The following is a 21,426-nucleotide window of genomic DNA, read 5'->3' as shown; positions in this document are numbered from 1 at the left end:
CTTCAAATTTATCATTTTAACAGATTGTGATCATTACGTTATTCGGGGATGAGACTTCTTGCAGACATCAGAGCAGTCAGAGACTGTGGAAGATCAGAACCCCAGAGTGATGAAGCTATTCCAACAAGCACACATAACAAAGATAGCTCTTGGCACTTGTTTGCTGCTGAAGACATTGTTAGACTGCTGTCATCAATTGGATGAGTTGCATTAATCAGTCTAGAGGCACAGTTAAATTGTGAATCTTTTGTCAGTTGCGAAAAGCTTATTGGGCTCACAAAAGGTATCTGCATACCAACAATCATCGTAAGCACTGTGGGTGGTAAAGGAGAAATTTAGGTCACTAGTAGTCACAAGCAGCCACAAGTCACCCCAAAAGTATATGTGTACAGAAGGTGAACCAGTTCAGGATGGGCAGTCCAATACCATTGAAAAGATTGTTCTCCACTACAGCTGCGGACCAAGCAGTAGAGAAAGCTACTGTCAAACTGCCAATAGAATCTGTTGTGAATGAGAAACAATGTCAATGAGTGTTAGCTATCCTTCACCAATTTTCAGATACTTTCAAATCTGGACTGGAGAAAAGCCAGAACAAGCAGTCTGTGGTAAAACGCTGTGTCAACATTGGGGATCATCCACAAATTAGCCAGCGCTAATGTAGAGTGTCACCGACTGAATGACACATAATTCGCAGGGAAGAGAGAAGTGCTGTAAGATGACATCATTGAACCTTCAGAGTGTCCTTGGTCCTCCTCCTGTGGTTTTTATGAAGGGGAAGGATGTCGACTACTGATGAGTGAACAGAATAATGAAAAAAGATATCTACTTATTGCCACACATTAATGATTCCCTGGACCATTTGAAAGGGGCAAAGTATTTGTCAAATCTGGCTATGCAGAATGGCAAGTTGAAGTTGACGAAGCTTACCGGGAAAAGATGACTTTAATACCTGATAGCCTCTGTGAGTTCAAAGTTAAATTGTTTGGACTGTGTAACCCTCTAGCCATAACATATAAAGGACAATCTGCTTCAACACCTTAAATGGATGGCATTGTATGCTGTCTGGATGATATTATTTTTTGAAGACATTTGAAGAATATCTCTAAGCCACCTGACAACTGTGTTGAAGTGTTTTCAGATTGCAAGCCTCTGCCTGAAACCCAAAAAGAACCACTTTGCCCAGGAAATATAAATCTTAGGGCACCTAATGAATGGCAGGTGAGACCATCCCGATCCAGAGAAAATAAGAAGTCATAGATTTTCCTACTCCTCGGCACATTTTGACATGAGAAGTTTCCTTGGAATGTGCTCATACTACTAGTGATTCATAAAGGATGTCTATATCAAGGCACATCCCTTGCAAGAATTACTGCACGGGGACCCCATATTTCCCAGGAATGAGGTGCAAGAAAGATCTTTATTATTTCTTAAGGACGTGCAACATTGCCAGTCTTAGCATTATATGGCAAGAGTACCAAGACAGAACTTCACACTCACACTGTCAGGTGTGGGATAAGTGCAGTTCTTGTACAGATTCAGGACGGTGTTGGTAGGGTAGCAACTTATAGTTCCTGAATATTTTGAGTCTGAGATGAACTGCTCAGCAAACAAAAAAGTGTCATGCAGTTGTTTGTTCATCAGCAAGTTCTAGTCATTTTTATTTGGCAAACCGTTCTCCTTCATAACTGACCACTATTCTCTATACTGGCTGACTAGCCTAGAGGATCCATTGGGTCAACTGGTGAGGCAGGTGCTGAGGCTTCATGAGTGTGATGTCACAGTGGTATACATAAACGGATGTAAACACAAGGATGTCAACTGATTTTCGAAGAGTCCTTTGGCGGAACATGCTAGTGATGACAAAATTTTGGTCATCGCTGCACTAAATGACATTGCAGCTGAACAGAGAGAAGATCTAGCATTGCTGAAAATGATAGGAGCCTTGAAGGAGGAGGAACCGAGAAAAGGGAATACCAATTAATACACAAAACTTTGTATAAGAGGAACGATGATCCAATGGGATGTAAATGGTTGCTTGTCATCCCTGCTCATCTGTGGCCAGCATTCTTGAAGTATTTCTGCCATGCTCATCTGGAATTCATGAATCTCCAGATGTATTAGTAATCAGACACATGTGTCACTGGCCCATTAAACACTCTGTGTGCCACTCTGAGTAATGGCAGTGACAGAAGTATTTGTCAAAATTATATCCAGGGAACCTGTCACCAGTTCTGCAGGAAGCAATGTCGTTCCTCCACATTGGAATCAACCTCTTGGGGAAGATCGCGAAGTCAACCAACAGGAATCAAAGGATAATAGTCTGCACTAACTTCTTCACCCGTTATGCTGTCACTAAAGCTATGATGACTACTGTACCTCTAGAAATAGTAAGGTTACATGTAGAAGACATTATTTTGTAGTGTGGGGCACTCATATGATATATTTGATCATGAAAAAATTTTACATGAGACTAATGACAGAGGTAATTTCACATTGGCAACATCACCCACAGGATGACAGCTACCTATCATATACAGACTAATGGCCTCACTGAGCACTTTAAAAGACAATGACAGATATGCTTTCAGTGTACGTTGTTACTGCACAGAGAGATTGGATTATCATACTACCCATTGTGATATTCTCATACAGTACAGCAAAGCAAGACACTACTGGCTTCACACCGTTTATTCTACATCATGGTCATAAGGCCGAAGTGACAATGGATACACCATTCTTGTTTCAACTGGAGGATATTTAGGTTGACTACATGAAACACCTCATCACAGGAACAGAAGATGGAAGACAGCTGGTTTGCATGTGGATCTTGGGTGCCCAGGGGAAGGGCTGAGAGCATTATAATGGCATGGACCAGCCAGTGACGTGCAGACCAGCAGATCTGGTGCAGCTTTTCATGACTGTGTTAAAAGTGGGACTCGCAGAAAAGTGACTAAAGTGCTACTTCGGACCATAATGTATCCATTGTTACTTGGTGAATGTCACATATGAAGTTCATCAAGGGTCAGCTATGTCCTCTATATGAAGCCCTACTACAGTCATCAGGTGCTGATAGATAATTAGGTCTTCTCGTCCAAGGAAACTGCTGATCTGTTCATTGGTCATGAAATTATGCTGTGATAACTTGACTAGAGTGCAGTGATCAAGATCCAAGCTGCTGTAGTCAGCTCCAGTAACAATCGCTGAAATTGCAGATAGCTGTTTCTCCTGGAGAAGGAGCAATGTCATGAGCTGTGCTGCCTGTCTTGTGGAGTAGCACTTAGTGTCACTGGCTGGTGTGCTGTGGGTCACCAGTTAAAATCCCATTACCAGCAAATATTTGTTATTTAATATTTATCATTTCCAGAAAGTTTCAAAATTTGTGTTTGTACCATCTGCATATTCTAGATATTCAAGGTTTGTATAAATAAAAGCACTCTCTGTCGAGGAGTTCAGTTCTGTCCTGTCGGTGTCTGTAATAAACGTGCTTTCAGTGCTAAGAGTTGTACTTCACTGATGATAACAACCCTGCTCTCAGATTTGGACTTTATTGTGGTCACAACATGACACTAGTTATGGTGTGAAAACCATGGCTTGGCTTATGTACCATTGCCAGGGATATGCTTAGTTGTTTCATGAGATCTAAATATTTATGAAGTGTTTACATGCTTAATACAACTGTCTTAAAAATTTACAGTTTCTCTTGTATTTCTAGGTTTTTGGGAAACTTGCTACCTATGATGGGTATGAAAGATTTGAATGGTCTCATAGTTATTCCAAGATTTACAAACCTAAAGGAAAATATGATCCAAAAGGAGTGTTCATGTATTTTGAGAACTACAATGTTGAAGTTCGGGAGAGGGTCAAATGTGTCAGTGCTGTGGAAGGTATGTTGATCTCGTATACTTGCAAGTTGTACAGGTGTCGATAGACACACAAACAAACACAAACATACACACAAAATTCAAGCTTTCGCAACCAACGGGTGCTTCATCAGGAAAGATGGAAGGAGAGGGAAAGATGAAAGGATGTGGGTTTTAAGGGAGAGGGTAAGGAGTCATTCCAATCCCGGGAGCGGAAAGACTTGCCTTAGGGGGAAAAAAGGACGGGTATACACTCACACACACACCCATATCCAACCGCACATGTCGTGGAAATGACGATGTGATTTTTTTTTAATGGAAATTTAAGAAACTGACTGATTTGAAGACATTTTTATAAATAGACAGAAACTGTTTAGCAGAATTTGTTCAAGCTCTTGTTTGCTTCCTGCTTGAGATATTGCATGGTAAGCAGAGTATTAAATGTTTCCTCTTTCAGGGCAGCCAGTTATTAGCCGAGGTTGAGGCCAGGCCGCCCCTCGGTAATCACTTGTCACTCAACAACATCTTTGCCTCTGTACTTCCGCCTCAACTGACATCTCGGCCCAAACTCTTTGCCTTTTTTTAATATATTTTTCCCATGTGGAATGTTCCTTTCTCTCTCTCTCTCTCTCTCTCTCTCTCTCTCTCTCTCTATATATATATATATATATATATATATATATATATATAAAAAAAAACAAAGATGAGGTGACTTACCGAACAAAAGCGCTGGCAGGTCGATAGACACACAAACAAACACAAACATACACACAAAATTCAAGCTTTCGCAACAAACTGTTGCCTCATCAGGAAAGAGGGAAGGAGAGGGGAAGACGAAAGGAAGTGGGTTTTAAAGGAGAGGGTAAGGAGTCATTCCAATCCCGGGAGCGGAAAGACTTACCTTAGGGGGAAAAAAGGACAGGTATACACTCGCACACACGCACATATCCATCCACACATACAGACACAAGCAGACATATTTAAAGAAGTTTTTATACCAATTGATGGTGCCTACCTTGCTTACTAGATTTTCATGTTTTGTATACTAGTTTAGGAAGACAAATGTGTCTGATGATTATCAGTGATAATCATATAGATCTAAACAGATCATAAAACAATGGAAAAAAGTTTTTAGATCAAAGACTGCATCAGTAGAGATACAGCTTCATGTGACAGCCTTTTCAAAAATCGTTTCAAGCAAAGTGGTTGCTTACAGCCATATCCCATTGTTCATTGTCTAGATAAAACCAACAACACACTAAAAGCAGTTGTCTGTGCTTAAATTGAGTGGGACTGTGCAGCATCATTCCACAGATATCACAGAAGTATGCATAATGCTGGCATAAACTGTACTGATGTACCGATCAGTACATTTTATGCTGGTGCTGTGTACACTTGTATACTGGGTACAGCATGGTGCTGTGCTATGCCAGTCAGTTTAATCATAGCAACCACTTTTAGTATGCTGTTGGTTTTATCTACAGGAATGGTGGGCTTGGCTGTAAGCAACCACATTGCCACACCATGACTTTTGAAAAAATTGTCACCAGAAGATGCATCTCTACTGATATAAAACTGGTAGTGACTTTTTTAATAAAAGTATTTTAACAGCCAATGTGGAAGTTTTATTCATCATGTGAAATGTATTCAGTCTTTATCATACAGACAAGCAGCAACTGGTACATTTCCGAGTTGAAAGTCTGATAGTGTTGCAGCTTCATCTCTGCTAAAATAAGTATTGGTCAGTTAGTTCAAAAGTATAATTGGCTGCCCTGAAAGAGGAAACATTTAATACTCTGCTTACCATGCAATATCTCAAGCAGGAAGCAAACAAGAGCTTGAACAAATTCTGCTAAACAGTTTCTGTCTATTTATAAAAATGTCTTCAAATCAGTCAGTTTCTTAAATTTCCATTAAAAAAATCACATCGTCATTTCCATGACATGTTATTTACCAAAAATAGGCTTCTGAGGCACATGGTTATAGCTTATATAATTATAGATTCACACTGTTTAGCACATACTGATTGCACTGATTGCATCTCATGGACTGCACTCGCTGATTGCACCAGAGAAACAAGAAAAAAATTGTCATTCCATATGGACTTTGTGTGTAACATTCAACTTTCTAGCCGCAAGCCTTCTACTGGAAAATGAAAAAGTCTCCTTGTTGTACAAACATGTAACTATCCCTCACAGTTGGGAATCTAAGTTAATGCAATTTTTTCCTGTAGGTAAGGAAGGTTGATGCAGTGACATTAATGAGTATCATTTACTCCTACTAATATACAAACTATAATTCTACAAGTGGGACTGTTGCAGTCTTTTGGTTCTGAAAGTGCCAATTCACACTATTATAATTACAAACATGAAAACTGGAAGAGCTTTATTATGTTGTTGTTGTTGTTGTTGTGGTCTTCAGTCCTGAGACTGGTTTGATGCAGCTCTCCATGCTACTCTATCCTGTGCAAGCTTCTTCATCTCCCAGTACCTACTGCAACCTACATCCTTCTGAATCTGCTTAGTATATTCTTCTCTTGGTCTCCCTCTACGATTTTTACCCTCCACGGTGCCCTCCAATGCTAAATTTGTGATCCCTTGATGCCTCAAAACATGTCCTACCAACCGATCCCTTCTTCTAGTCAAGTTGTGCCACAAACTTCTCTTCTCCCCAATCCTATTCAGTACCTCCTCATTAGTTACGTGATCTACCCACCTTATCTTCAACATTCTTCTGTAGCACCACATTTCGAAAGCTTCTATTCTCTTCTTGTCCAAACTGGTTATCGTCCATGTTTCACTTCCATACATGGCTACACTCCATACAAATACTTTCAGAAACGACTTCCTGACACTTAAATCTATACTCGATGTTAACAAATTTCTCTTCTTGAGAAACGCTTTCCTTGCCATTGCCAGTCTACATTTTATATCCTCTCTACTTCGACCATCATCAGTTATTTTACTCCCTAAATAGCAAAACTCCTTTACTACTTTAAGTGTCTCATTTCCTAATCTAATTCCCTCAGCATCACCCGACTTAATTCGACTACATTCCATTATCCTCGTTTTGCTTTTGTTGATGTTCATCTTATATCCTCCTTTCAAAACACTGTCCATTCCGTTCAACTGCTCTTCCAAGTCCTTTGCTGTCTCTGACAGAATTACAATGTCATCGGCGAACCTCAAAGTTTTTACTTCTTCTCCATGAATTTTAATACCTACTCCGAATTTTTCTTTTGTTTCCTTTACTGCTTGCTCAATATACAGATTGAATAACATCGGGGAGAGGCTACAACCCTGTCTCACTTCTTTCCCAACCACTGCTTCCCTTTCATGCCCCTCGACTCTTATAACTGCCATCTGGTTTCTGTACAAATTGTAAATAGCCTTTCGCTCCTTGTATTTTACCCCTGCCACCTTCAGAATTTGAAAGAGAGTATTCCAGTTAATGTTGTCAAAAGCTTTCTCTAAGTCTACAAATGCTAGAAACGTAGGTTTGCCTTTTCTTAATCTTTCTTCTAAGATAAGTCGTAAGGTTAGTATTGCCTCACGTGTTCCAACATTTCTACGGAATCCAAACTGATCTTCCCCGAGGTCCGCTTCTACCAGCTTTATTATGTTGTTTAATAAATATGGTGCTGAAATTCTAATCTATAAATTAAGCCAAAAGGAATGCTAATTTGTAGTGCATTACTGTTTTTACATCATGACTCCAGGTTTCTAACTGAAATACAGTACTGTTAATTTTAGCCTTGTAGCTTCTGTATTTTAGTGGCACTCAAAATTATAAGGAGAAAAGAATCCTCAGTTTTCTCTTAAGCTATTAATTGTACTGCCTTCTCAGAGTACTTTATTTCGGTATATATTTGAACACAACACAACACATCATAGTTATCATGATGTTTGTAAGGACACTGTTATAGATATCCTTGCCAGTAAACTAACTAGCAGCAGGTGCTAGTTGGCAAGCCTTAGCTTCTAGAACCTTCTGCAGTTTCCCACCTTTTCTGGCAGACGGGTTGGTGACGATGCGAGTTGGTACCAAGAGCATTATGCAGAAGTGGGTCAGACTCAGTTGAGTGAGCACATAATGAAAAAACTGTGCATTATAAATATTTGAAATTTAATTATAAAGTGTGTTATAGAACATTAAGAGAAATATTTCACTGGAATAGGAATGCTGACTTGTCCCTGGTGGTGGTGCGTTTTTTTCCCCATGATTGATCTTCTATATTGTCAGTATCATCAAAATGATTAATTTGGTAGAAAACAATTACAGCTACACCAAGTACAGTTAGGCTACAGTTCAGTTTTTTATGCGGTCATGGCTGAAGTAAATCTCTATCGTCATTGTCTGATTGCCAACAATTAGAGACACACTCATATCTCGTAAAGCTTTGGGAGTGAGCTTACACATCCTATTGCACATCGGCTTCTACAAGGAGAATGGGGAAATCTGTACACACTCAACACCCAGCATGACTCAGAATATCACTATTGTGCTACAAGCTGTCCTGTTATGCACTCATGCAGGCTTTACAAACATTATCGAATCGACAACACCTTATCTATCTGTGATTTGTATTGTTCTGTTGCCGTGTAATTCCTTTCAGTGACTTAATTTTAAGTAAGGGGGGAATTACCTTGAACCTAGAGCAGATGTTCATGTGTTACACTTCAGCAAATATTTGTGTTGGTTGGTACCCAAATTCAACTTTCCCCATAATCCACCTTCCCACAGTTTTTGATATGTCACGCCATAATGTGAAACTTTTCATGATACTTCAAATGTAATGCAAAATATGTGTTAAACAACTCCTTTATTTTGCATAACTTCCTGACTATTTGTCATACTTTACCTGATCACCGGGCTCCCTGGTTCTGAAGTGGTAAAAGTCTGAAGACTTCGAACAGCTAGGATTCTGTGTCTGCCTACAGCCAACATTAGTGATCTAATGATAAGATGATAACAGTAATATGTGTAGCATTATAGCAGCAATTACATAAGTGGCTGTCATGTTAACTGGTTACTTCTTTCTTCACCATGAGAGGTGGAATTGCTTGGATGGGCCACACTGATTGGATAATGAGAGGGGACCTCACGAATGGTGAAGGCAAGGATAGGGTGCATAAAATTTACCAGAAAAAAATTACAAGTAAGAAAGACAGTTTATGAATTAACCCAGAGAGGTACAGGAGTTCTACCCCTCGTGTTCCCATCTTCTGTCTGTGAGAAGAAGCATTTCCATAGATCCACAACTTTACTAAAACACTGTTGTCACAGTGTAATTTTGTCCAACTAGCGTCATAAAGAAATGATTGTTACTGAGCAGATGGCTTAATGTGGTTTATGTGAGAACAGTGCTCTTGGTTCACACCATGGCTACTAGAACACATGGTAGGGGTCATGCGCAGGTGGGCTGTGAGCTGTGGTGTCACTGTGAACTCTCGCTGCACTGCACTGCTTTGAAAGCTTATTGGCATATGGTGCACACATGTTTAACTCATATGTAGCTATGAATGTAACCCAGGTTCTCCATATTTTAGTATATTGTAGTTATTTTTGTTGTTATTATTAGGCTTTATATTAGTTGTCCTATTTTTGCTATGGTCAGTGAAATGCAGATCCAAAGCCTCCAAATGACGTCAGTCTCTTTCATCATCTTGGAGTGTGCTGCTTTTCTTCTGGTGTAAGAGGCTCACACAGGTTTAGACTACAAAGACATGTAGTACGGAGAAACCCCCTATAATGTCATTTTATTTTCTTAACTGTATTGACAGGTTTTATTATTTTATTCTCAATAATTATATTACAACCTTTTTTTTCATTTCGTTAATAACTTTGATTTTTCAAAACACTGAGGCCTAAATCAATAAAACCTAAACAAGAAAATTGCCTGATTCTTTTAATAGTGACTTCACTAGTAAGAGAATATTTAAATACATCCCTGATAAAAGATAACACTTGATAAGATATACAACGTATAGTTGCAGCTTTCGCAATAACTTCAGATGACCAGTTTGTACACCATCATTTCGTAACCACTTGTTGTCAACAATCTGAAAAAGAGGCTTGAATCACTGTTTGTAGCCTTTTGATTTCAAAAACCCAGCACTACATTGAGAGAGATGATTCTGCATTCTTTTGCCTAATCTCTTTTATTTCTGTTCCTCAAATTCTAATTATTGGTGTAAGCATGCATTGTTGCATTCAGGCAGTGTTTGTTTCCACAGTTAACATTTTGCCTAGTAGTAATTTCTTCATTAGTTGGTAATATATTTACCTGTAAAATTTCTTCTTCTTCTGTACAGTAGCTTTGGTCTTATGCCTGGATATTTCTCTCATCAATAGGCTCATTACAATGCTCAAAATCAGCACCGAAGGATAGTAGATTTTGATTTGGAACAGGATCAGTATTCGTACTGTGTTTGGAAGGAATATTCAACAGTTAATTTTTCAAATCTCTTTCACAGTCTGAACCAGTCTAATGTATTGAGCACATACAAGCATTTTCAACTTGAAATGGATTAGCACAATTACAAGCATTCATCCATTTTCATTTTGTGACATTACTTTTAGGAAATACATGAAAATTAATTTATAACTCGCTTTTCTGCTGTGGTTATTACAACTGGTGAGAGGGGATGAGCTCAGATTTGGCAGCTCTGTCAGGGGGCACAGGATCAGCCCGGTGTGGCTCTGTTCTGTTAACTTTGTGTCTTTACTTTCACCAAACCTTAAAATATTTCTTACTTTTATGTGTCACTTTTTTTTTTTTTTGTAGATACTTGGTACAAAGCAGCAAATACACATGTAGTGTTAGCATTACATGAGGAAGATACACCCAACTTATTCTCCCTTTATCTTTTCTCTCTCTCTGCAACAGTCATTGGGATGTACAGAGCTTGCTTCCTCCATTCCTCACAGCCCATTCTGTTAATGATCAAGAAAAGTAGGTGATTTAAAATTATGTAAATTTTTGACAGAACAATTGTGCACCTGTGTATGTGCTTCACAAGAAAGCATAGCTACTCAGTCACATTTTGTGGAAAGTAGAAAAGTTTCATTAGAATTATGTTAACCTTGCATATGTGCTAACTACCATTTACTGAATGATCTTAACTATGCATCATATACCTTTCAAATAAAGTCCATTTGTGTCTGAATTATTCCATTTTTATTGGGAGCTTGATTCAGAGTTGCAAATAATAATTGAGACATTATTTTGTAAACACAGCTGAATAAAATATATGTTGTTGCTTCTTTTCTTCTAGGAGTACCGGTGTCAACTCAGTGGCAACCTCAGGGTTACTTCTATCCCACACAGATAGCACAGTTTGGCTTAGCACATTATAGTAAAAACATGACCGAGCCAGAACCTCATCAAGTGGTTGTGGAGGATGGAGATAAAGAGAGAGGAAGTTGGAGAGTTCCTAAAGACGCTGAGCTTAATTATATAAAAAATGGCACAGGGAACTATATTGTCTGTTTTAAGAGCCAAGGTTAGCCCAGATATGAACTGCTTTTAATATTTACATTTGATGTTCTTTTCAGAAGCTTGTAAGTGCTTTATTTCTTAAAGAGTGAACATTGAGAAGTGAATGTAGCATCAGTACTTACGTGGCTCCAAATATTTTGACATAGATAACACCAGTGAATTTTACTGTTGCTGCAATATTACTAGGTTCAGGACAAAATAAATGAAATCCATCCCTAACTTTTTATTTCAATTCTATGCATTGCATGAAATAAGCATATGACTACTTGTCATGAGCTGCGCTTAGAACATTGAGAAAGGTGGATAATGTTCACAGTTAGAGGGTAAGACACTGTAAAAGGAAAGATAACTGCTGGCAGTATGAAATAAGGAACTCTGTGCTTTTCTTTCCTTTATTTGATGACTGGATTTCCTGTGCCATTGAAACATCTCTTAACTTTCATACTTTGGTACTGTCAGTTTAGAAAAACTTTACATGTTTTATCTGGGTAGTAAGTTCCTCTCAGACAAAGTCACACAATGTTTCAGCTGAAACTTTTATGTACTTTATTAACTTCTGATCTGTATTAGTGTGGGGAACTGCTAGTATTAGAGAAAAATTTGAAAAAAGTCCAAGTATTATGTTACAGGATATTTAAGTACAACGGTTGCTCAGAAAGTAATACACAGCATTTTTTTTCTCTCTCTCTCTCAGCTGAAAAAAATGCTATGGGTGCGAAAAGTTACGTATGTATTATTTGAAGTCTCCTGAGTGAGTGTGCCAAGTTGCTGTCACTTCCGACATAACATACCTGCAGGACAGTTTCAAAATGGCGTCTGTACAAATTTCTCACTGCAGAGAAATAAACTGTGGGGAGTACTCACAAACGCTTGTACAAAGTCTATGGAGCAACCGCTGTGGACAGAAGTACAGTTAGTTGCTAGGCACGGATGATGTCATTAGAAGGCAGTTCGGTGGAGCTCCACGATTTGCAGCAGTTGGGGAGACCATCCATGACTGTCAAACCTGACATGTTGCAGTGAGTTGCTGATGTCATTCGTGAGGACAAACGCCACTAAATGATGCCATTCATGGAAGACATTTTGTGGACGATGACGAAGTGATTCACACAGTGAAGCACTGGCTCCACCACCAGGAGTAGGTTTGGTACCGACAGGGCATACACGCTATTGTTTTGGGCTGGAGGAAGGCCATAGAATGGGATGGAAATTGCATGGAAAATAGGGTGTGTAGATAAAACACTATTCTTTCATGTGTGTAATTCTTATTATGTTAAATAAAGAATTGTTGAAGGAAAAAAATGTGGTGAATTACTTTCTGGATGACCACATACTAAAACTGAGATTGAAATGAATCGAATCTGCAGAATAGCTCAATTGAATTCCCCATCTATATCTCTGTATGTGAAATCCCAAAACTAAACGCCATAGCATTCTGTTTGTTGCTCACAGTATTATTGCACCTGTGAGTAGGGGACTTCAGTCAGCTTATCATGAGTCAGTGCGGAATCGAGGTTGCAGAGGAAAGGAAGAGTGGTGCAACTACAGTTATGCAATCAAAACTGCACCAATGTTAGTGCTTAGAGTTATGGAGTGAATAGTCCATTGCACAAGGGGTAGGTGCCAAATACTTCATCTGCTGTATCTTTATCAGTGGAATCCTTTTACCAGTTTCATCTGGTGTCTCAGTTTCTATACCACTGTCATTGTCATGCCACAAATTCGCCTTCCCTCTCCAGACCAACACTGATTATTATATTCTCTGTTAGTTCTTCCATTAACCCATTTCTGTGCCAATAATCATTTTCAAATCCTTTTACATGTCTGCAAGCTTTTAGCCAATCATATTGGGTAATCTTAGATAAAGAGTCTGCAGTTATTTGTTTTAGGATAGTTAAATTAATGAAAGGAATTTTTTTCCCCTGGAATTTCTTGCTTCATTTTATGTGCGATTATATCTCTATAGGGTTCAAATTGCAGTGATGTGGTGGGAGCCTCAGAACAGTATATCCCTTAGGCTTTAAAACTGCATCTGTCTCAAAAACACACTTTGGCTTATTATAATGCATAATTTGTAAAAGCTCATTTCTTGTTAATCCATTTCAAAACTGATTTTGTTTGGAATGAGGCATTCAGTTAAGTACTTTTTGAGAGTTGCAGTAGTGGTGGCTTTATTTGTCTGAACAGTATGATAACAGTGCATTATTAAGACCAACAATACTACCAGCTGGGATGTGATGAATCAGTTTCTCTTCTAACCAATTGTGATAAGCATCCCCATTCATATCATGGTCATCACCCGGAATTTCTTCAAACTGCCAACACTTTTTCATAGTATAATGCATATGCATCCACATTTCATCCATGAACTCTGCTGGTTTACATGGTCCCTTTTCATTATTTGTGATTGTTCTCAAGTATTCCCCATGTTTTGCAACAATTTCAAAAGTTCAGATAGCATGGTTCTCATATTTTTACAGTTTTTGAAATGAAATCCTATCTCTTTTAAAATTTTCTGAAATGTTTCCCCTTCCCCCATGAAAATTTCTCAGTTTTTTGAAAACATAAGCAGTCTACTCAATGTTGGTATTTCCTTCTTATGCTCATAATACTCTAAAAATTTTCTTAGAGTAAGTGCTTTATCAAAGTTGTCTAGAGAAACAACTTTTCTAGAATGCCTTTATTTTCTAGGAGTTTTCACTTTTTCTCTGGTTTCTTCACTTTGTTAAAATCTTTAAAAAATTATTTTACATGTCTTTGTCACTTCCCTACCATTTTTGCCTCCAACAAGATTGCTTTCTATTGAGTTATTGTTACCTGAATCTCCTTTTTTTGTTTCTTTCTGGCAAAATTGTTCATCTTCCAATGTCTCCCACTTTCAGGGGTATTGACGATTGCGGATAACACTGCACTGCACCACTGACAATATCATGCGAGGACCACTGAATCACTCGCTGCTACGTGCAGAACTGACCTGAAAGCATGGACAGTGTAATGTGTTTTCCTTACTCACCACTACACTTGTTTACTTTCACGTCATGGTGTGTTCCTGATAACAGCCATGGAAGGCTGAGTGCAGTAATATCATGGTTGGGTAGTAGAAAGTCCTAATTTCCATTTACTCCTTGTATAGTAAGATTCAGCTGAATTATAGTTAACAAACAGTGAGCAAGCATGGGGCTGTCAACCCAAAATCTATTTGGGCCAGTGCAAGAGTAGATCCAATAATTAATAAGGAAATAATGATTGCTTGGGCACTACTATGGATAGTATAATGAATGAATAATCATACCCAAAATAGAGAAAAGGCCATAACCCACCACAGCAGTAAAACTGCACAAGGTTGGGGTGGCTAAGACTGGTCACCAAAATTAGATTTATTTGCTCCAAATACATCAGTGGGCGGGTTTCATCAAGTTATAAAGCCCAATGTTGTAAATTTTGTGACCTACGCCAATCATTTTTAACATTCATAGCTGCCAAATTATGACATAGATGTGTTTTATGGACGTTCATAATTTTTCCGCGGTATTAGATAGAGCCTTTGGAGAGGACTGGGAACAATGTAACACAAATGGAACTTCATCAAATAGGAACAAGATAAAAACACCTAAACACCTCAGATTGCTGCCCTGCCATTAGGAGAAGAGGTCCCACAACTGTCTGCCCTGTTGTAAAAAAAAAAAAGGTGTTTCAACCCATGTGTCGATAGTCATGTGTTCATTTGTTTTGAAAACTAGTAATTGCCATTTGACAGTAGTCAGTCAGTCAGCTGCTGCCACTGCCAGCCGAGGCACAGCGATGACAGGTAAGTAACCAATTTTGTGTCATTTTATGAGTTCCTAACTAAGAGTGAATTACGTAGTTTCATCTGCATACTTTTGCAGCTTATTTTTGAATTTCTGATTGTTAATTTAATGTTTACTAGACACAGTTCTAGCATTTTTGGCAGGGTCTACAGTAGAGTTCCGCAGCACATTTCGATAGCCCTTTGTTTGTCTGTGTAGTTTTCCCTGTACTTTAATACAGATAGGGACTGTGATTGCTGTGTGTTGATGTGAGCTGAGTTAGTAACACTTTGCTGTCAGCTGGAAGCTGTTTTGGATTTGGTTACACAGCTTGAGGCTGAGATACATTGGTGTCACTGTTGTGGGCATTCCATTGGGATCCAACGGACATCAAGCACAACCACGAGTCTGCCAATCGATTCACACTGGTGGCCAGCCCAGTTACTGCTCACACTGAGGTTGGCCCCTACCTGTTGTCACATGGGAGGTCACCTCGAGGTATGGCAGCCTGCGAAAGACTTCCCAAGGAGGCTGAATGTGAGGCCTCCCCGGTTAGTCTGACAAACAGATTCCAGGTGCTGTCTGTGGCTGACACTGTTGCTCAGTCAGATACTGTTGCTTGTCCTGTTTCAGAGGAAACCTCTCAGCCTGCAAGATCTGCACAGTTATAAAGGGTGCGATTATTGGTAGTTGGGAGCTCCAGTGTTGGGCACATTAGGGGGCAACTTACGGACATGGCTGCCAAGGAGGGGAAGAAAGCCAATGTGCATTCTATGTGCACACCAGCTGGAGTCAATCCAGATGTGGAACAGATCTTTCAGATACCACGAAGAGCACAGGGTGCAGCCAACAACAGGTGGTGACTCAAGTTGCTAACAGTGATGAGTGTCGCTTTGGATCGGAAGAGACTCTCCCTGGTTTAGAGGGCTATCAGAGCCGAGATGAAAGCAGAGCTCACCATTTGGAGCATAGTCAGTAGGAACGATTGCAGACCTCTGGTACAGAGCTGAATCAGAGGTTCAGATGGTTCTGCGACTGTGTAGGCTGCAGATTCCTAACAATTTTAAATTTTCATAGCTATGGTGGGAGACTACAAGAGCTTCAAGTGCTAATAGAAAGCACTTATGCTCAAATTGTTATATCCATTGAAAGCCAGAGATAAGTTCAGCCGAAATTTTTGCGAAGGGCCTAACAGTGCTTGGAAAGGATACGGTAAATACAATTGGCAGTGGTGTGTTTGCTGCATGTAGAAGTAATTTATCTTGTAGCAAAATTGAAGTAGGTAGTTCCTCTGAGTTAGTGTGGGTAGAAGTCATTCTTGGCACTAGAATAAAATAATAATTGGATCCTTTTACTGACATCCCAACTCAGGTGATAAAATTACTGAAAGGTTCAAAGAAAACTTGACTCCAATTTCAAACACATGCCCAACTCGGGCAATTGCAGTTGGTGGTGACCTCAATTTACAGTTGATATATTGGTGAAAATACATGTTTAAATCTCAAGGTACATGTAAAACATCATCTGAAATTGTGTGCAATGTATTCTATGAAAATTATTTCGGGAATTTAGTTAAAGAGCCCACTTGAATGGTAAACAGTTGTGAAAACACACTCGACCTCTTAGAAGCAAGTAATCCTGTGCTAATAATGAGCATCAAAACAGATACAGGGTGAACATAAGGTTGTCATAGCGAGACTGAATACCATAACTTCCAAATCCTCCTAAAATACACGAAAAATATATGTATTCAAAAAAGCAGATGAAAATTCACCTGAAACCTTCCTTAGAGACAATTTGCACTCCTTCCAAATTAACGGTGTAAGTATAAACCAGATGTGGCTTAAATTCAAAGAAATAGTATCAACAGCAATAGAGAGATTTATACCAAATAACTCCCTCATGTTTTACAAAATGGGTCAGAACACTGTTGTAGAAACAACAGAAAAACATGCCAAATTTGAACTAATGCATGGTCTCCAAGAATGGCGATATTTTACAGAAGATCGAAACTTAGTGGACTGCGATGCAAGATGCTTATAATAATTTCCACAATGAAACTTTGTCTTGAAACCTTGCAGAAAATCCAAAGAGCTCCTGGTCATATGTGAAGTATGCTAGTGGCAAGACACAGTCAATGCCTTCTCTGCTTGACAGCAATGGAAATATTATCGATGACATTGCTGCTACAGTGGTTTTACTGAACATAGTCTTCTGAAATTCCTTCACCAAAGACAAAGTAAACACCCCAGAATTTGAATCATGAACAGCTCCCAATATGAGTAACTTAGAAGTAGATGTCCTTGACATAGTGAAGTAACTTATATCACTTAATGAAAGCAACTCTTCCAGTCCAGACTGTATACCAATTAGGTTCCTTTCAGAGAAAGCTAATGCAATAGCTCCATACTTAACAATCACATACAACTGCTCGTTCGATTAAAGATCCATACCCAAAGAATGGAAAGTTGCAGAGATCACACCAATATTCAAGAAAGCTAATAGGAGTAATCCACTAAATGTTTGCCCATATCATTAATGTCAATATGTAGCAGGATTTTAGAATGTATGCTGTGTTTGAACGTTATGAATTAAGAGGGTGGTTTGAAAAGTTCTCAGAATCACCGCAGGAGGTCAGTGACAGCACAAAGAGTTGTTCACATGTTATTCATTGGACTGTTGACTGTAAACATGTGCCACGTCAGTGCTCATCGAAGAGAGCTGTGATGGTGACATAGCTATGTTGTTGTTCCCGCATAGTGATTTGCGAAGATGGAAAAAATCGAGATTCGAGCAGTGATTAAGTACTTCGTGAAGAAACGTATGAAAGCAAAGGAAATTCATGCTGCTTTTCAGAATACATGGTGGGAGTCTGCTCCTTCCTATTCAACTGTTGTACAATTTATGAGCCACTTGTGAGGCACTGTGTCAAAAGCCTTCTGCAAATCTAGACATATGCAATCAATTTGAAACCCTTGTCGTTAGCACTCAGCACTTCGTGTGCGTAAAGAGATAGTTGTGTGCCTCAAGAATTATGAATTCTGAATCCGTGTTCAATGAGTGTCAGTTGACTGTTCTCTTCGAATATTGTCCCAGTTATGCAACTGGGTTCATGATTTGCTGTTAGAGAGGTCACAGTTCATAGTAACTGATGGAAGGTCATCGAGTGCAACAGAAGTGATTTCTGGCATTCCACAGGGTAGTATTATAGGCCTTCTGCTGTTCCTTATATATATGAATGATTTAGGAGACAATCTGAGCAGTTGTCTTCAGTTGTTTGCAGATGAGCTGTCATTTATCATCTAGTAAAGTCACCAGAAAATTAAAATCAATTGTAAACTGATTTAGACAAGATACCTGTATGGTGTGAATATTGACAGCTGACCCTAAATAATGAAAAGTGTGAGGTCATCCACATGAGTGCTAAAATGAATGCTTCAACTTCAGTTGCACGATAAATCAGTCAAATATACTGGCCATAAATTCAACTAAATACCTGGGAATTACAATTACAAACAACTTAAATTGTAAAGAACATAGGAAATGTTGTTGGGAAGGTGAACCAAAGAGTGGATTTTATTGGCGAACCAAAGAGTGGATTTTATTGGCAGAACACTTAGAACATGTAACAGATCTAGTAAAGAGACTGCCTACACTATTCTTGTGTGTCCTCTTTTGGAGTACTGCTGTGATGTGTGGAATCCTTACCAGCTAGGATTACGGATTACATCAAGAAGTTCAAAGAAGGGCAGCACATTTTGTGTTATCGAGAAATAGGAGAGAGAGTGTCACATGCACAATAAGGATTTGGGGTGGACATCATGAAAATAACGATGTTCCTCGTAGCGGCAGAATCATTTTACGAAATTTCAATCACCAACTTTCTCCTCCAAATCCGAAAATACTCTGTTGACAGCATCCTATATAGGGAGAAAATGATCAGCATAATAGAATAAGGGAAATCAGAGCTCACACAGAAAGATGTAGGTGCTCATTTTTTCTGCGCACTGTTAGAGAGTGGATTAATTGAGAATAAACCCTGTGTCAGGCACTGAAGTGCCATTTGCAGAATATCCATATAGATGTAGATGTAGATTGTTCTAATTTTCCTCACAGGTCTGGTGTGTGCAAAGCCCATTCTGTGTTTCCATAACCACATAATGACTAATCAGAAGATCTCTCAGTATTCTGTTAACAAGGTCTGTAATTATCTGTGTGAAATTGGTGGGACACCAGTCATGTTGGTACTACACTGGTTGCCATACATTCAGTGGGATGTCTTCCAATATTTGAAGCAGTATACCTTTTAAGATCCGTGGATACTGGTTTTATTTATGGGACTCTTAAAATTCCCACAAAGATCAATGATGCAATTCTTCAAAAGCCTGCATCATAGGTTGACGAACTGAGAATGGTTTAATATTCTACTTCCTTCAGTAAGTGTCGATTTTCAACTGATTAGTAGTACACAGAGTGAAGACTGATTTTCCAACAGTTTATAATGATGTTTCATCAGTGAACAAAATCATGTATAAAAATACCACCTCAATTTTCAGTTTGTGCAGACACCATTTGAAGAACTGTAATGGATTTTGAGTCATGTGGGATTATGTGGAAAGGATGAAATGTATTGAAACTTGGTATTTGTAAAACACTCCTTTATTTGATCCCAGTTGCACGTTCAATGTGCCTAGTAATGTTGGAGTGTTGTGTGGATTGTATGTTACCACTGCTAAAACTTTGGTGTTCTGTAACACAATCTAGACACCTTTCAGCAAATACACACACACACACACACACACACACACACACACACACACAGAGCACTGCTCTAACAGCAGAGCAGAGACTAATTGGCTTCAAATGCATAGGTAAACACACAAACCATACCGGAGGTAAGTGTTTGGCATTTGCTTGCATTTTATATGTTAGGGCAGATATTTGTGGCACCACTTTTCCTGATGATGGGATGGTATTTGCAGTACTATTTTGTAACTATTTAATCAAGTTTCACACTTAAAATATCTTGGAGTCTTCTTCAACCCCCTTTTCAATGCCACAGAAAAAAGTACATAATTCCATTAAAAAAAAAAAGTTGATGTCATAATTTGGCACCTGAAAACACTAAAAATTAATTGCATATGTCAGAAAATTCGCCACTGCTTTCTACCGTAATTTTAGTGAGAAAATTAACTAAAAAACTTGTGTAATAAGTACTAAGTAATATTTCTGAAAATAGTACTTGGTAATATATTGTTATTTAGCATGACATTTCTCATAGTGTACCACCTGTACAATACATTGCATCCTAGGAAAGATAGCACCCTCTGCACAATTTTATTAGAAAAGAACAGAGAAGACAAAATTTGTTTAACTTTTACAGATCTAATTTTCACAATAGTACATCACCCACATAGTTCTATGTTGGCACACTTAAATCGTTAACCAGTTATTGTACTGTGATTTTTAGGTTATAGGAAATAAACTATTTATGACTATTTTTTATGAATAAATTCTACTCTTTGTTGTAGAAAACATTGTAGATGGTGTCACAATACAGCTTGATCATGTTATGGATTTGGTACTGAGCCTTAACTTCAAGCTCGAGGGCAATGGTAGTTTCACAGTGACACTGCAGAATCGTGAGAAGCATGAGTGGTTCTATCTACACTACATCAGCTCTGACCTCCTTATATCTGCCCAGGTAATAAATTTTTAGCTTGGAGATATTTGTTTGCTTCTGTTTTGGCTGCAAAATATAACAGTTAATAAAATAATCATACAAATAATGTACACTAATTTGAGTTGTTGTTGTGCTTAGCAGAAAGAAACAAATCTACTTTCTGTACATACAGGGTGCGGTGCTTAAATCTGGACAGATTTCAGTTTGGATTACCCGCCATATTGTAGTTCTGTTAGAGGCCGTGATTGATGTTCTTGAAAGCCATAGGCATCTAGTAAACAGTCAGAACCTCAAAATGGCCGAGGTGTTACAGACAACTGCAAACACAACCAAAGATCAGCGGCTATTGAAAGTCTTCATGCTGGGCGTGAAATAGTTTGAATCTTCAGGTACCTGAGATCAACTGTTTGATATAGTGGCCAAGGTATAATGCTTCAGAGACGTCTGGGGAATGTTCTGCTAACCCAGTGAGGAAACCTCATTCAAGGAAAAGTGTGTCACGAACATGGCAGCCATCGAAAAGGCTCAGGTGCTGCTTTCTGAGAACCGTGGGCAATTGCTGGGGAAATTGGCATCAGTCTTGAATATCAGCAA

General features: G+C 38.7%; 1 protein-coding gene across 2 annotated transcripts in view; it reads left to right on the top strand.

Moving 5' to 3' along the window:
• Window positions 1–21,426, top strand: part of LOC124789880 (D-glucuronyl C5-epimerase B) — a 418,486-nt gene that overhangs the window by 311,772 nt on the left and 85,288 nt on the right. For both annotated transcript variants that reach the window (XM_047257396.1, XM_047257395.1), the window contains exons 4-6: window positions 3,713–3,884; window positions 11,138–11,365; window positions 20,681–20,853. In XM_047257396.1, coding sequence (XP_047113352.1) covers window positions 3,713–3,884; window positions 11,138–11,365; window positions 20,681–20,853 — 573 coding nt within the window. The remainder of the gene's footprint in view (window positions 1–3,712; window positions 3,885–11,137; window positions 11,366–20,680; window positions 20,854–21,426) is intronic.

The sequence above is a fragment of the Schistocerca piceifrons genome, chromosome 3 (genome assembly GCF_021461385.2).
Source record: "Schistocerca piceifrons isolate TAMUIC-IGC-003096 chromosome 3, iqSchPice1.1, whole genome shotgun sequence".
NCBI classification, from domain to species: Eukaryota; Metazoa; Arthropoda; class Insecta; order Orthoptera; family Acrididae; genus Schistocerca; species Schistocerca piceifrons.
The sequence above is the reverse complement of the archived record's forward strand: the minus strand, read 5'-3'. Positions and strand labels throughout refer to the sequence as shown.